Source organism: Amblyomma americanum, chromosome 6 (genome assembly GCF_052857255.1).
Source record: "Amblyomma americanum isolate KBUSLIRL-KWMA chromosome 6, ASM5285725v1, whole genome shotgun sequence".
NCBI lineage: Eukaryota > Metazoa > Arthropoda > Arachnida > Ixodida > Ixodidae > Amblyomma > Amblyomma americanum.
The window spans coordinates 44,288,785-44,303,342 of NC_135502.1; the positions used below are offsets into that span (position 1 = coordinate 44,288,785).

The 14,558-nt window shown below is 44.5% G+C and overlaps 1 protein-coding gene across 1 annotated transcript in view; it reads left to right on the forward strand.

The window, feature by feature from the left end:
* Positions 1-9: 9 nt before the first annotated feature.
* SrpRalpha (signal recognition particle receptor alpha) overlaps positions 10-14,558 on the forward strand; it is a 33,053-nt gene continuing 18,504 nt past the window's right edge. The window contains exons 1-6 of the mRNA XM_077669305.1: positions 10-273; positions 526-609; positions 6,712-6,855; positions 8,792-8,966; positions 10,893-11,031; positions 12,424-12,583. Coding sequence (XP_077525431.1) covers positions 157-273; positions 526-609; positions 6,712-6,855; positions 8,792-8,966; positions 10,893-11,031; positions 12,424-12,583 — 819 coding nt within the window. The 5' untranslated portion in view covers positions 10-156. The remainder of the gene's footprint in view (positions 274-525; positions 610-6,711; positions 6,856-8,791; positions 8,967-10,892; positions 11,032-12,423; positions 12,584-14,558) is intronic.

Sequence of the window (14,558 nt, forward strand, 5' to 3'; positions counted from 1 at the left end):
AGTTGTCGCAGCTATTTGACATTACGTCATTTCCAGCAAACACGTTACCAGCAGACTGGTGCCGTCTGTGTACTTGGTCTTGGTTCACACTTGCCGAGCTGAGGCAGTTTTCCTAGAGCAGAATTTTTTAATCGCTGGTATCTCAGTGCTGTGAAAATGCTTGACCTTTTTACGATATTCAGCAAAAGTGGGATTGTGTTATGGTGTTTCCAAGGGACGACGCAGTTCTTCACTCCGTCGGTAAATGCTTTGATACGCACCGTTATATTACAGGTAAGTTCCATATGTCGTTAAAGAAACCCCACGTGAAAGTGTTGTCTAATTATGCATGCCCCCGTTTTAATATGAATACGGCCCTTGCTGTTCTTTCTAGAACAATAAGGGCGCTTTTGTTCACTTCGAGATCGAGTGGATTGAGTGCGCAAATGCAGGCTGTAGATTTGCATATTTTGGTTTTGAGGTTTCACCGGCCTCTTTACTGCTCAGTGTGCTCTGTTTTCTGACCCGAAAAAAACTTCTGTGCAGGAGCGAGGTGGTGACAACTCTTTCACCCACGAGAACCTCGTTCTCAAGTATAAACTGGACAACGAATTTGAACTTGTCTTCGTTGTGAGTATGCATCGCTTTTCTGGAACCTTGCTCTCCTCACAACGGGAAATGGTGGACACAAGACAAAGCAGTACTAATGCGGATATCGTAATTGTTAACATTTGAGCCACGTAAAGACAAGTGTACGTTTGTTCATCTCTTGTCAGTCAAGTGTTGAGAGGCTGTTGTCTGATCGCAGTCTACATTGGTTGAAGTGCTCAAACGTGCAGCTGCGATGCATTGATACGACGGCGGTAGTTTTTTTTTTACTTGTGTAAGCGTTAATGAGTGCAGTAAAAATGAACAAAGGGAAGACTTAAGTCAACCTTGAACGCATAAAGTGCAGTCGTGTATGAAAAGGAAAGAGTTTTCGAGGAATAGTTCAGTGTTTTCTGCTTTTAACCTAATGCCAATTCGTCAGCGAGAAAAAGCGCTCATCAAAGACCATCGCAAGAGGTTTGATCTAACGCACGAAGGGTTGTGCCGAGTTTGATGCAAACCTCAAAGCAAAACACAAGAGTATTATAAGCAAATGCACACAGTATTTTTCAATCTGCACCTGCTGTGCACTCTGCAGGGACTGAGTTTTGCTGTAAGAGGGAACTTTTCTCCCGGCTAGTTTGCACACAGTGTGTTCACTGTGACAAAAACTGAAATGTAGTCTGCTCCTCTTCATGATATGAAATCCAAGGTTAGACGGAATCCCATCTGGCAAAGGAAATTCATAGCGATTTGACAAAACCATACACTGCAAGCACCTTTTGGCGAATGTATGTTTTTGTCAAATTGCTCTTCATGATATGCATGGTGAAAAGTTAACCTTTTGAACTTGTGTAGTGGGGGAACTGTAATCTGCTGATAAATCAGTGCTGTGTGCTGTATGGTATCAATGCATGTTAAAAAACCCCGGATGTTCGAAATTATTCCAGAACCCTCCACTATGATGTCTCTTTCTCTCTCTTCTTTCATTCCTGCCTTCACCCCTTCTTTTATGGTGGGTCTGGGCTTCCAACCAGGAGTTTCATTTACTGTGTCTTTCCTTTCCTCAAAACAAATTTTATCCGCTGTGGTGGCTCAGTGGTTACAGAGCTCGTCTGCTGACCAGAAGGACCCAGGTTCTATCCCGGCGATGGCAGTCGAATCTAGATGGAGGCGAAATTCTAGAGGCCCGCGTACTGTGAGATGTCTGCACGTTAAAGAGCCCCAGGTGGTCGAAATTTCCAGAGCGCTTCACTACGGTGCCCCTCATAGCCTCAATCGCTTTGGGACATTAAACTCCCGTAAACCATAAAAATCAAAACGACTTTTCATTTTTTATATTCAGGAGAACAAAACAGCCTCTACTTCAGTGTTAAGCTCAAAAGGCGACAGCGATCCTTTGATGTGGGACCATTAAGAGCGCTCTGAACACTGAAGCGCTGGAAGACGACGGACGAAGGGAGGACGAGACACACAGTGCGCTGAACTTAGCAACTTGCCCCCCCAATGCAAACTAAGCATATGTGCTTTTTTGCATACAGCCATGCTTTTAGCATCATTCTCAGCCATAGTATCTAGGTATTCGTTTATGTAATTAGTTCAAGAAAACAAGATCCTGGCATTGAAGCATTGCCTCTCAGAGGAAGTTCTTAGCAGTGGCTGTAGTGCTAATATGCAAGCAACCAATGATTGCAGGCTACCCTGGTATCTTTTTTTTTTTTCAGCTTAATTCAATGCCTGCAAAACTTGCATATGCGCCCGAAACTAATGAGATCTGTTGTGGTGGCGCAGTAACTTTGGTGTTTGGCTGCTGATCCCAAGATTGTAGGTTCGATCCTGGTCGTGGCAGCCGTATTTCGCTAGCGGTGAAATACTAATGCCTGTGCGATGTCGGCACACATCGAAGAACCACAGGTGGTCTAAATTCATCCTGAGCCCGAGCCCTCTACTGTGGTGTCCCCATAGTCCATGTGTCACTTGGGATAATAATAATAGTAATTGGTTTTTGGGGAAAGGAAATGGCGCAGTATCTGTCTCATATATCGCAGTATCTGTCTCATATATCGTTGGACACCTGAACCATGCCCTAAGGGAAGGGATAAAGGAGGGAGTGAAAGAAGAAAGAGGTGCCGTAGTGGAGGGCTCAGGAGTAATTTCGACCACCTGGGGATCTTTAACGTGCACTGACATAGCACAGCACACGGGCGCCTTAGCGTTTTGCCTCCATAAAAACGCAGCCGCCGCGGTCGGGTTCGAACCCGGGAACTCCGGATCAGTAGCCGAGCGCCCTAACCACTGAGCCACCGCGGCGAGTACACTTGGGATGTTAAATGTAACAATTTATGTACAAAAGTAACGCACTGCAAGGCATGTAATACTATAAAAACACACCAGTAAAGTGCTGGCTGCCTATACTTTGGTTCATATATAGCGTGCGACACTCTCTCTGGCTATGTCCACGCCTGAAAAGTGGGTCGTCTAGCATTCAGAGACAAGCATTTTTCATTGTGACAAAGCCTAAAAACCTGCACTTTGTTTTAATACTAACCATGAATTCGTCTTCCCCCTCACCGAGACCCCAAGAAGTATGTGTGGCAGAGTGATATGCAACTGGCATGTCTGCCTGGCATGCGCCAAAAATATAGGTCATCATTAGTGAGAATTATAATCGGAGGGTTCAGTAACTGGATGCTTGACTATCTTGACCACAATTTGCACTTTTTGGCCTGTTGTTTTATACCACTCCATTATTTTATCCAAACTCCAATAAAGGCTTTAAAAAGTATGAGTGATACGCGGGGAAGTGGTATGTTTTTGTGGGGGCACTGCTTGCGCAGCTTCCATAACTTTGCAGGCTAGCTGTGAAGTGCAGTATATCAGTGTTGGGATCTATCCAAAGTCATTACTAGTGCTCTCTTTGGGACCTCGCTGGCAGCACTGTGACTGCCAACTTCATGTCTGTATGTTCTCCTTCTTGGATGTGACTGCTTTTCTGTTCAGCTGTGAGCTGATTTTCATGATTTGTTTAGTTTTTGTGAAAATATGGTTGTTTTTTAATCCTAAAATTGTCTAGTTTGAGGCAGCCCTATTTTGTCACCGCAGTGCCTCTGAGCTCCTTATTTTTGCGCATGCTGGGACCACATGCACTTGCTCTTGCAGTGGTACCTACACCGATTAGGCAGTTGCTAGTGTTAGTGTTAGCATTGAGTGGTGGCCTAGCACAGCATAGGACTTCTCTCAGCATGTTCCATAAAGAATTTTGCATTACGTGTGCATCCTTCGTGAAGTCTTATGCTTGAACATAGACAAAATAAGAAAGCTTTCCGTTTAGTGCGGTGGGGTTGATGGTGAAGTTGGAGCTGTGCATGGGATTGGGCTGTCTTGAAAGCTTGTACCCGGCCCGGTCCGTGAGCTGGGCTCCGGCCAGTTGGAAGCCCTGTGACTCTGGTCGGGCCTGGGTCACGGTATATTTTTCTTGGACGGACCGGCTGGGCTCGCCGATCCTGAGTATATGCACCTTATGCAAAAGTGCTGGTATAGTCACGGTATACTGGGCGTCTCACATGCGCATCAGGAAGTACTTTGTGTTTGTAGAAACATGAAAGGGGTAATGTACTTGGACTGGAAAAAACATACAAATGCTGACAGAAAGCAAACAAAGCTAGGGAGGTCATGAGGTGCATTTTTGATGCTACCAATTACCGACGCTATGTGAAAGCCGCCACTTTTCGGCACCATGCAGTAAGAAGAATGGAAGCATTTGGGAAGCGGAAGGTAAGACTATGTATGGCGCACGTGGGGTTGTCTTTGCGACAAGACAAATTACCTAAGCATTGACATTTTGGGCAGCTTTTCCAATGGACAGTGATATTCCTTGAATACTGGTCGTTGACCAAAATAGACAAGAACAACACATCATCGCCGCCACTGCAAAAAGGTTGTTTTCTTGCATTGGCGCCTTTGGAATGAATAACTTCTTCCACTGTCGTTATCCTGCAAAAGAAAAGATGGCACATTTTGTGGAATTCTTGGGAAGACACCTCTCAAAGTACCGAATGCATGCACCGCGACATCAGTTGCCTTTTCTCTTGGCTGTCTCCCCCAGCTGGAGCGGGTAGATAGTCGCAGGTAAAATGTCCATCGTCGAAGTGGGTGCAAGGGAAGCCCTCTACATGAATGGCGGTAAAGGGATGCTGCCACCGCCACTTCTGTTAGTCATTCCCTTCCAGTGCAGGCACAGTTGTGTTCTACTGTAATTGTGCCCTGCTGGCAGTAACAAATGAAAAGGATACTCGCCTGCAAGCCCATGGCCACCTAGCCCTCCTCAGAGAATGGCCATTTCTTCGCCAGCAGCTTCGAGAATACAGGACACTGACTTGAGCGGCTTTTCATGTTTGCTTCACTCTCTTCATTTCGTTCCATGTTGACATGCTGAAAGAAAAGCATCTAGAGGCGCTCATTGCAGGCAGTGGGTTGCACAGTTTGTAGATGTTTTCTGAACTGATGGAACCATTCCTTTCTGCAAAGCATGCGAAACTTCAGTATCAAGTGAGAAGTGATGCCATGTAGCGCAACGCTTTTCTACCAACAAGCATATTTTAAACCTGAAGCGAAAGAAGGAGGGGACATCGCAGCTACTACCAACAGAGGCTTTCAACGGTGGTTCGACAGCAAAGGAATCATCATTTGTCAAGGAGTTCTGTCAGATCAGACATTTTTGGCGGCAGATATCTCGTTGTGAAAGCCAACCAGCAATGATCTTTGGAACTTTCTGGACAAGTACACCAAGCAGCATGTTCCAAATGCAGCAACGCTTAGTAAGAGATATATGAAAAAGTGCTATGAGGATACTGTTGTCAAAGTCGGATGAAATTGGGGACAGCTGTGCCAGTCGACGAAACCACAGATGCTAGCGGTTGGTATGTGGCCAACTTCATCGTCAGAACAAAGAGCCCAGAGAAAGCTGGATGAAGAATCCTGCTCAACGCAGATTTTATTTAAAAATTGAGGCAATCGGAGGTAGCGCATTTTTTTTTACTTAATCTCTGGAGCTCCTATGGCCAGGAAATATTCTATATGAGATGGTACTTTTGCTTGTCACGGATGGGGCAACCTACATGTGCAACGCAAGTATAGAACTGATGCTTTTACGCAACAAGATGGTTCGCCTGACCTCCACTGTTCATGCAGTGCATCGTGTCACCGAATGTGTCCAGCTCTCTAAGTGAATGCGCTGTTATCCAGCACAAAACAGGTGCTCCTTAAATCCCCATCAAGAATTGCTGCCTTCCACGTCACAGCACTTGACATTCCTCTGCTAGCAAAGCCTGTTTTGACTCGATGGGGAACATGGATAAACGTTGCAATATACTATGCACAGCACTTTAAAGTGGTCAAATCTGCCTTTGAGGAAATCAAAGATGATGCTGCATGTGTGTGATCAAAGCAAAAGCAATGTTCAAAGAGGCGAGCATGGATGGAGACCTGGTATACATCAGTGCAAATTTCTCAACATTGACGGTCGCATCACCTGAATACGGCTGCATCACCTGAAGGCCTGAGCCCTTATGAACTCTATTTTGGTTTGCGCCACTAATATCATGTGGCGTAGAAAGAACCTTTTTAAAGTAGAAAGCTATGCCTACCGAAAATAGGAGCTTCAAGTTTTGAACTTGAGAATGTGCTTTATTGTGGCGTGCTTCAAGGACTGCGTACACTCCATGCTTGACTGACCAGTCGTGTAGTCTTCTTTTGTTCTAGCTGCCTGAACAGGTCGAACTCATTTTTTTTTATTAATGCCATAATTTAGTGAACAGAAAGTATGTATTAATTAAGATGTGCTGGTAAGAAACAAAGGGTATTAATCAAGATGCCTGTTTTTTGTTTATAGTGCCTATTTCAATATTATTTAGAGCCTAAATGCCTGCCTATTTTGGTGTTCTTTAGTGCCCGAATTTCGTGGTCCTACTCATAATTATTTGGCTTTCTAAGTGGCTTGTTTTTATTGGAAAGTATAGAAGGTGTCATTTAATCGAATATATGTTATTCCTTAAACCGGTTCTTCTGTTTGTGCAACACGATTGAAAACCATTTTGACTCAAAAGTCGTTTGCAAACTTAGTGCCTTCCCTATTCCTTTCTGCAGGTTGCCTATCAAAAGGTTCTCCAGCTGTCATATGTAGACAAGTTCCTCGATGACATCCACTTGGAGTTCAGGGACAAGTACAAGGCATGCCTGGAGTCTAGCAGTTTTTTCAACAACTTCAACTTCAGCTCAGAGTTTCAAGAGGTGGGTAGGCAACGCTGTGTTGGCTGTTGCTTTGGAATTAAAGCACTGCTACAGGGCCATGGACAGTAGTATGTAATCGTTATGCTGGTTAATAACCATGGTGATGACTTCACAGTGAAATTTGACAGCTCAACAAGTGAATGACTTTTCACTGAGGTTTAACCAGTACTGAGTAAGTGAACGAAGGATGGAAAGTATGGCTTTCTCTCAATTTTTTATGATTATTCTGGTTATTCTAAATTAGAACTTTCCATTTACTTTGTAACATTGTGCTTAATTCTGTGACATCAGTAAAGATCCTTTCTTCAAAATTTCATTAATTTTTGTCAGCAGTTCTCAGTTTGTGTAATGCTGTCCTCCTTAAAAGGCATAGACTTCAGCTTGTAGAACACCACCTTCTTGTTCCAGGATTGCAGAGGTTGGTCTTAAGGTGCCCTATAAAACCCCCATAATCACAAGAAGCACCTTGGGGACTTTGGACACCTTCAGGGTGATGTTGCCCTGAAAGAATATTTCCTAATCTCCATTAGTGAGAAAAACAAATGTACCATGTCTAGCATTCGCCATTCTTCCCTCAACTGCAATTCTCGCCTCGGCTATTTCTCAGTTTGTGCCTCTGGGAGCACAGTCTCGCTTACCAAAGCTGCAACAAGTCTTTGCCCGTTACAAACCAACTGCCATTATTCTCCTTGGCGGTGGGCTGGATCATTGTGGGTGCTGACCCACTGCCCAATGCTGGCAACAGTATTATGTTGCGCTGACATGAGAGAGGGGCTGTGAAGAGCAAAGAAGGCTTTAATTTTGCACTCTTTTCCTGAGCGCTGTGTGCAGTGTAGGACCATACTACTGCTGCCAACTTGGCAATCCTGATTGGCAAGTTTGCTTGCTGAACCACAGGTGGCGCTGCATGCAGACATGGTTTAAAGTCACTGTGTAGTCTCCGTGCGAGAGCCACAGTTTCATGTTTTGTAGCAATAGCTACATTACGGTACCATTTCGAGTCTTTAGCGTGGCGGCGCCGCCACCCTGTGGCTGCGTCGCCACCCCGTGGCTGTGCCGCCACGCTGTCACGCGGTTGGTCACGTGGTGCGGAGCAGCTGCCGGCGGAGCGGCGCCGTGGCTGATCACGTGGTTCGTCACATGGTTAATCACGTGACCAAGTTCTACCAAGTTCCACTCGGCCAGCTGTAGCTAACGCGTCACTCCAGGTTTAACCAGAGCTAAACCACCGCCAATTTGTTTTCCCTGTGCGTTGTTTACCCAAAGCAGCCATAAAATGTGGAAAAGCCGGCTCCCTTGTGCTTTCCAATACTAGGTTGCTGCCTTAGACCCATTAGTTTGCATACCATTTTCACCGTTGGCAGACTTTTTTTGTTGCCAGGTGCTCATTATGACCTGATAGTGTTAAGGCTCCCGTTCTGCAGGAAATCTGGCGGCATCGGTGGCGATGGCATTGTGAGCGAAAAAGCAGGTGGCCCACTGGCCTCCTAGGACACTTGACTTTTTGACGTTGTCACAACCTGCCCACTGGATTGTGAGCAAACTGCCCATCATGGCAGGTGGCAGTTAAATTAATGATCGGTGGGCAGAGGTTCCTTGGGAAGAGAAACACTGTGCGGAGTGCAGAGTAGAGCCTTTGGTGGCGTGCGCGCTGCGGTGCCGTCCCGGAGGCGATATGCCAAATGGAATCCACACGCAGCATAAGTTCTGTAACATTATTCGCTCGAGATGTATGCTTCGAGATTTTGAATACCAAACATTCAGATCGAATCGAATATTGAATTCTTTACTATTCGACTAAATGTTCTAAAGTTTTTGTGAAGTCGCACGTGTATTCGCAGTCATACTTTAAAAACAATAGCACTGTGCTTTTTATGTAGGCTCGAATTCTTCTGTGCTGTGGCTGTATCCGGGTGGCTTTATCCCGCTGACCCAGGTGTTGCACAATGCCGAGGAGCATGGAAAAATGCTGGCCACCCAGCAGAAGAAGATGCGGACGTTTGAAGAGTCCCTCAAGTCAAAGAAGACTGTGGCGTCCATGATCGAGAACAAGAAGGATGCCAAGCCCACAGCTGCAAAGGGCAAGGAGGCTGCTAAGAAGAAGGCTGAAGGTGAGATGACTGACCGTGTTATTTACTGCCGGCAGCACGCTTAACAGGAACGCTTGAGCGCGTGACTTCCAATGACATTAGCGCCGCTGGGGGTCGGCCTCTGGGCCTGAGACAATGTAAGGGTGAAAGCAGAACACCAGCTGTCAACAACCGCCAAAAACATACCGTGCAGCATGGTCTCAGACCCAGCGCTCAATGCACAGCGGTTCTAATGTCAGCACAGGACATGCACTCGAGCATTGTATGTTAAGCTGACTGTTGGTTGTACTCTTGCCTTGGTGCTTACAGCAAAAAAAAAAAAAAAAAGACCTGGCACTTTGTTGCCAAGATTATGTGAAAGCATGAAATGCTTTGAGTTGCTTTCATTGGGGCTTTGTGTTGAGCCATTAGGCAATTCATGGAGAACCTTTCTCATGTAGTATCTGATGCCATGTGCGTGCTTCTCTCCTAGTTCAATCAGGTATGTTCCTCCATTGTTCAACCGTTTAGTGCGTTAGTTTCTACTTTACTAGCCACTGCTTTGGCTACATTTCTTAGAACCTTCTTCGGTACTATTTTAACACTCTCATTTCTATTTCACCGTGCATTCAGGCTTAGATTTATGTTAAATTTTATTTTGTAGCCTGCCAAATGCTGCCTTTGGACATGTCACACTCTGACTTCATCCAGGTTTTGGGAACTCAGATCAGTTTGATAGCATATTTGTACCGATTACTTTTATAGGTTTTGGGAACTCAGATCAGTTTGATAGCATATTTGTACCGATTACTTTTATTTAGAATTTGAAGGACTGTTTGAGCATTTAGGGTTCTGCTACATGTATGGTTTGTGTTGGAATCCTGTGGAAACTGGGGTCATGGAGAATATCAAAAACCACTCACGTTTAGCATTTGGAAAACATTTGTAATTGTTTTTTATATCTATTGTGTAGGCTTGCCAGGGATGTTCAAGCCACCTGGTTAAATTTTTTGTTTCATGGAAAGACAAGTGACACTGGCAAAGCAGTTTTTTTTGGAGTGATTTCTTCCTTCAAAATGATCTAGGGAATGCCGTGTGCTGTTGTAAATCCGTAGCTATTGTCCAATTTTTCCACGGCGAGTGCAGGTCAGGAATTAGTAGCTGAGTAATCTACCCTTTCCCTTGGGCTAATCAAGAATCTTTTCTAGCTATGTTTTATTGATATGGTCACGTGGGATGTAATGAATTTGAAGTGGTATGTGGATTGGATAAGGCAGTGCATAAGTGACTGTTTTTACAGTGTAGCTGTTTGTGCTACTTTCACCAGAAGTGCATGATTTGGCATCACATTGCTTGCGCTGCACGTCAACGCAAACGTCTTGGATTTCGCGAAGTTGCCGCTGTGAAAGTGCTGTAGTCGAGCTGCTGAAAAACGGCTAACGTCGTAAGGAACACTGGTGTCAGACATCATTTGAGCTGAAGTCGGGACCAACTGTATATGGTGCAGTGTTGCACAAATTGCGGTCAACTGGCTGTTGCGCTTGTTCCCGAGAGCAAAAACAGTTATCATGCATGAACAGTGAACAGTGCGCTGAGGTGAATGTGCAGAAAGAGCAAGGGTGACTGTTAGGGAGCAGTTCTTTACGACAAGCCATAGCAATAGCTGACTTTTACGATTTATGCAGATAGTGCAAACGTCAACTTTATGCTTTGTTGAGAGAAGGCAGGTTCTGAATGTATAACCGGTTCATGATCACACTGCTATTTAAAGTACGACAGTTACTGAGCACTGCCCTTCTTGTTTTTGTATTTCTTCGCACTAAGTGTTATGCCTACACCTAGAAAGAATGTGTAGGGATGGTTGCTTGTGGTTGTTTTGAAATAGGGGAGCCTGCCGTTATAAGAGTATGAAAATTTTCTTTTGTGATGTGAGGCTGCTTTTCCTCACATGTTTCGTTTCTTTACTAGCCCCCAAGAAAGAAGCTGCAGTAGTGAAGGAGGTCACTGCAAACGGTGATGCTGGTGGAGACCCCGATGATGACGACATTGCAAAGAATAGGCAGAAGCTGTTTGAGAAGATGCAAGGCAAAAAGAAAACCGAAAAGGGGTAATGGCATACGAGACCTTGTCTGCTGTGTAGATTTCTTTGGTTGATTGCTGCCTTGGCTGTTTGCCTCGTTTGCTGCGTGACACATACTTCACAATTTGACAGCCTGGCTACATCACATCGGTTTTTACTGGTTTTCCTATGTGCAGTCATGTATAAAATGTCTTCATTTTTATTTTGCAGTGCTCACACAAATGTTGCATTGTGTTTAATTTGGTTCAGTTGGATCCTGTGTTGGAAAGGGTTGTTATAAACCCTTTTCATTGTTGTTAAGTTAGATTCCACATGTTGCACAGTGTTCGTATATAATGTAACATCACCGGTAATCAACTAGACAAGAATGAAATACTGAAACGCGCATGCTACAGTCGATCCCAGATATATCAAATTCAGAGGGGATTGTGAAATAGTTTAATATGTCGAGAATTCAATGTATAAAAGGCAGATATCGATAAGCTTATCTATAATCTAGCAGCAAGAATATACTTTGTCCTCGTTAGTAATGCAGTTCTTGCAATGACATGCTGCCCACTGGCATGCTGGCTGCACACGGCTCATTGGGCATCATTAGGCTTGTCTGCTTCGCAATGAAGCCACAGTAGACGGTGCTTTGAAACTAGCCATTATACTGTAAACAGAATAATGGTAATGGCTTTGGCAGTGAAACGAGCAAAGCACGCTGGGCAAGTGGCACCACTGGGCTGTGGTCAGGTGGATTGGCTTCCCCCCATGACAAGCTGTGTGCAGAATGCTGCCTTTTTCATGTGATGGCGGTATCTGATGAAAAATTAGTACTAGAGACCAAAAACTGCCCTTAAGTACACCCCATGGTTTTACTGCGCTTTTGCTGCCAGCAAGTGCCCAGTGCCGTGCAGCCGAAGAAAAAGTGGTTGTGGGAGTGCGATATTATAGAATAATTTGAGATATCCGGGATCAACTTTGGTGCTTCACAGATTCATATGAAAGGAGCCAACAGGCATTGAAACCAAGGAAAGCACAGGGGAATGTAACTTTCTTTTTTTAGGGTAATGTTGCTTAATATGCAGGACATTGCTGTATACTAGAAGAAAGGTCAAAGGTCCTGCAATGATCTATTTGCGTACCGCTTTTTGTAACAATTCATCCTGTCTCAGTCTTCCATTTTTTAGTTCGTAAAACTGGCCTTAGTGTCACTCTTTGCATCTGTACCGGTTTTAGAAGAGGAAAGTGTTAGTATCGAAGGGGCAACAGGGCATTTAGTGCTGCTGCTTCAATACAAGGCAGCATTTCTTCATTTCTTTCATTTATTAGATTGCTTTTTTTCAACCTGTGTTCAAGATTTTGTTTATAGTTCTGAGCTTGGGGTACTTAATAGTGGTCATGCTCTTATTTCTGCCGCATTTTGAATTGTAGTGCCAAGAGCCCTGCTGCTGCCAAGGACAAATCGAAGAAGCCCCGCATCTGGGACAATGGAGGCAAATCTTCAGATCTCAAGACACTCGATTATAGCGAAGGGGCACCGCCACAGGGCGAAGACAATGGTCGCTCAGAGGAGCTTCTTACCGCTGAGTCTGTGAGTGTGTAGTAAATGCTGCCCTAATTAAGGCTGACCTAAGAGACTTGACTTTGTAAAACGCCCAGCATAGAAGTATTGAACACAAGTTTTGGATCTACAGCCGGTTCTTGATAGTTCAGACTCGAAGGGGACTGAAAATGCTCGAATTTTGCCAAGCTCGAATTAGCAGCTAATTAACAGTAAATAAATTTTCAGTCTCCTTTAAGTTGGGATTATGGAGAGGTCGCTGTAGTTCCAATCTTCTTAATAAGGTAAAGTGAGGTGCACTCAGTAGGTAGTACAACGAGCTCTTGGGCAAGTTTGTTACTTGTCTTAGGCATAGTAGCAGCGCAAAAAAACATGCACAAAAGAAGAAGAAGTAAACATCGAGAGACACGTGCAGACGCTGCACTCACAACTGATTTTATTCCAAGCCATCAAGGGGAATATTAGAGAGAAAGAAAGAAGGCGTGCCAACACAACATCCTGAACATGCATCTTATCTTGTAGCAGAAAAAAGTTCACGTTCTGAACTATACAACAGAACTGACGTATCCCTAATACAATTACTGCCCCTTTTCTTTATATGGAAGGCTTCCAATACCTTACGTGCGGTCTGGTCTTTACTTACTACTTTATTACTTACTACTTTAGTACTTTCAAAATGTGCCAAACACTTGCAAGAACTGCAGTGCTCTACTAAGCGCACGTCCTCACTGTTCTGTAAATTTCGTTGGTGCTCCCTGAGTCGATCGTTCTGGCATCTGCCTGTTTGGCCTACATAGGCTTTCCCACCTATGTATACAGTGGTATCTCGTAAACCACTCATGTTTGGCAATGCACGCATGGCCTGGCATGCTTTTTTCCGTAACCTTTTTTTGCGAATTCCTTGCCGGAGATACAAGGGCATAGTCTGGATAGTTTTTCCAGAGTGGAAAAAACGAGTGGCACCTCAAACCTGCCTGCAACCTTCTTCAGGTTGTGCGAAATTTTATGCAGGTAGGGGACAACTTCCGGTCGCACGCTCCTTTCATTTTTCCTCGTCTTCAGGCTCTTCGTGCGCTTCTTCACTTTCTTAAGGAGGGTCTCGGAAAAGGAGGGTCTCGGAAACTGCCGTCACGACCGACTGAGGGTACCCAGACGCTGCCTGCGTACCCTCAGACCGCGCTGCCTTGAGGCATTTCAATGTGTACTAGGCGCGCGTATGCTCGTGTCACTGTGTTTTCAGCGGCTTCCATTGACATGATAGCTTCACACTGAAATGAATGTTTTCATCAGCGAAGTGAGTGAAAAACTGAAAGCCGCCTTGCAACACAGTTCGCAAGCAAGAGTCAGAGCCTTCTGCAAAACCATCACAGGAAGTTGTGCACCGCATATCATCTTTAATCTCATCTCATCATTAAATCTGGTTCAGTAGGGACTGTCAGCTGTAAACTGTCTTAGGCAGCGGTTTCTGGTGAAGCCTATTGAGATACGGGCACATATGTTTGCGCAGAAAAAAAAAAAAGGCCGCTTACTCGGAAAAATTTAATTGAAGCGGAACATCACTCCGAAAGTTGTTCATTGTGGTGGAAAATAATTGCATTGTCTTGTATGGCTTGCTGACGGGGAATCGGAAATACTTCGTTGTGGCGGAAGCTTTGCTGTCACAGTGTTCATTGTAGCAGGGTTTTACAGTATATCACATTTTGACTTACTGTTCATCACCAATGCATGGTACCTATCACTGTAGGTATGTTTGAAGGATGAACATGGTGTACCTTATTTTAATGAGGGCTGCAGTTGTTGGGACAGTGTGTATCCCATATAGAGCAAAACCTCATTAATTCTGTCTTTAAGGGAATAGATAAAACGTCTTGTTTATTCTTAGGTTAAATTATCACATAGTCCCTAAATAACTGCCAAAAGCCTTTTGCATGTAGTGAAGTTATTTTACAAAAATCTAACCAATGTTCATATGGTTTTGACATGACAATTGCACAGCAGTGGACAT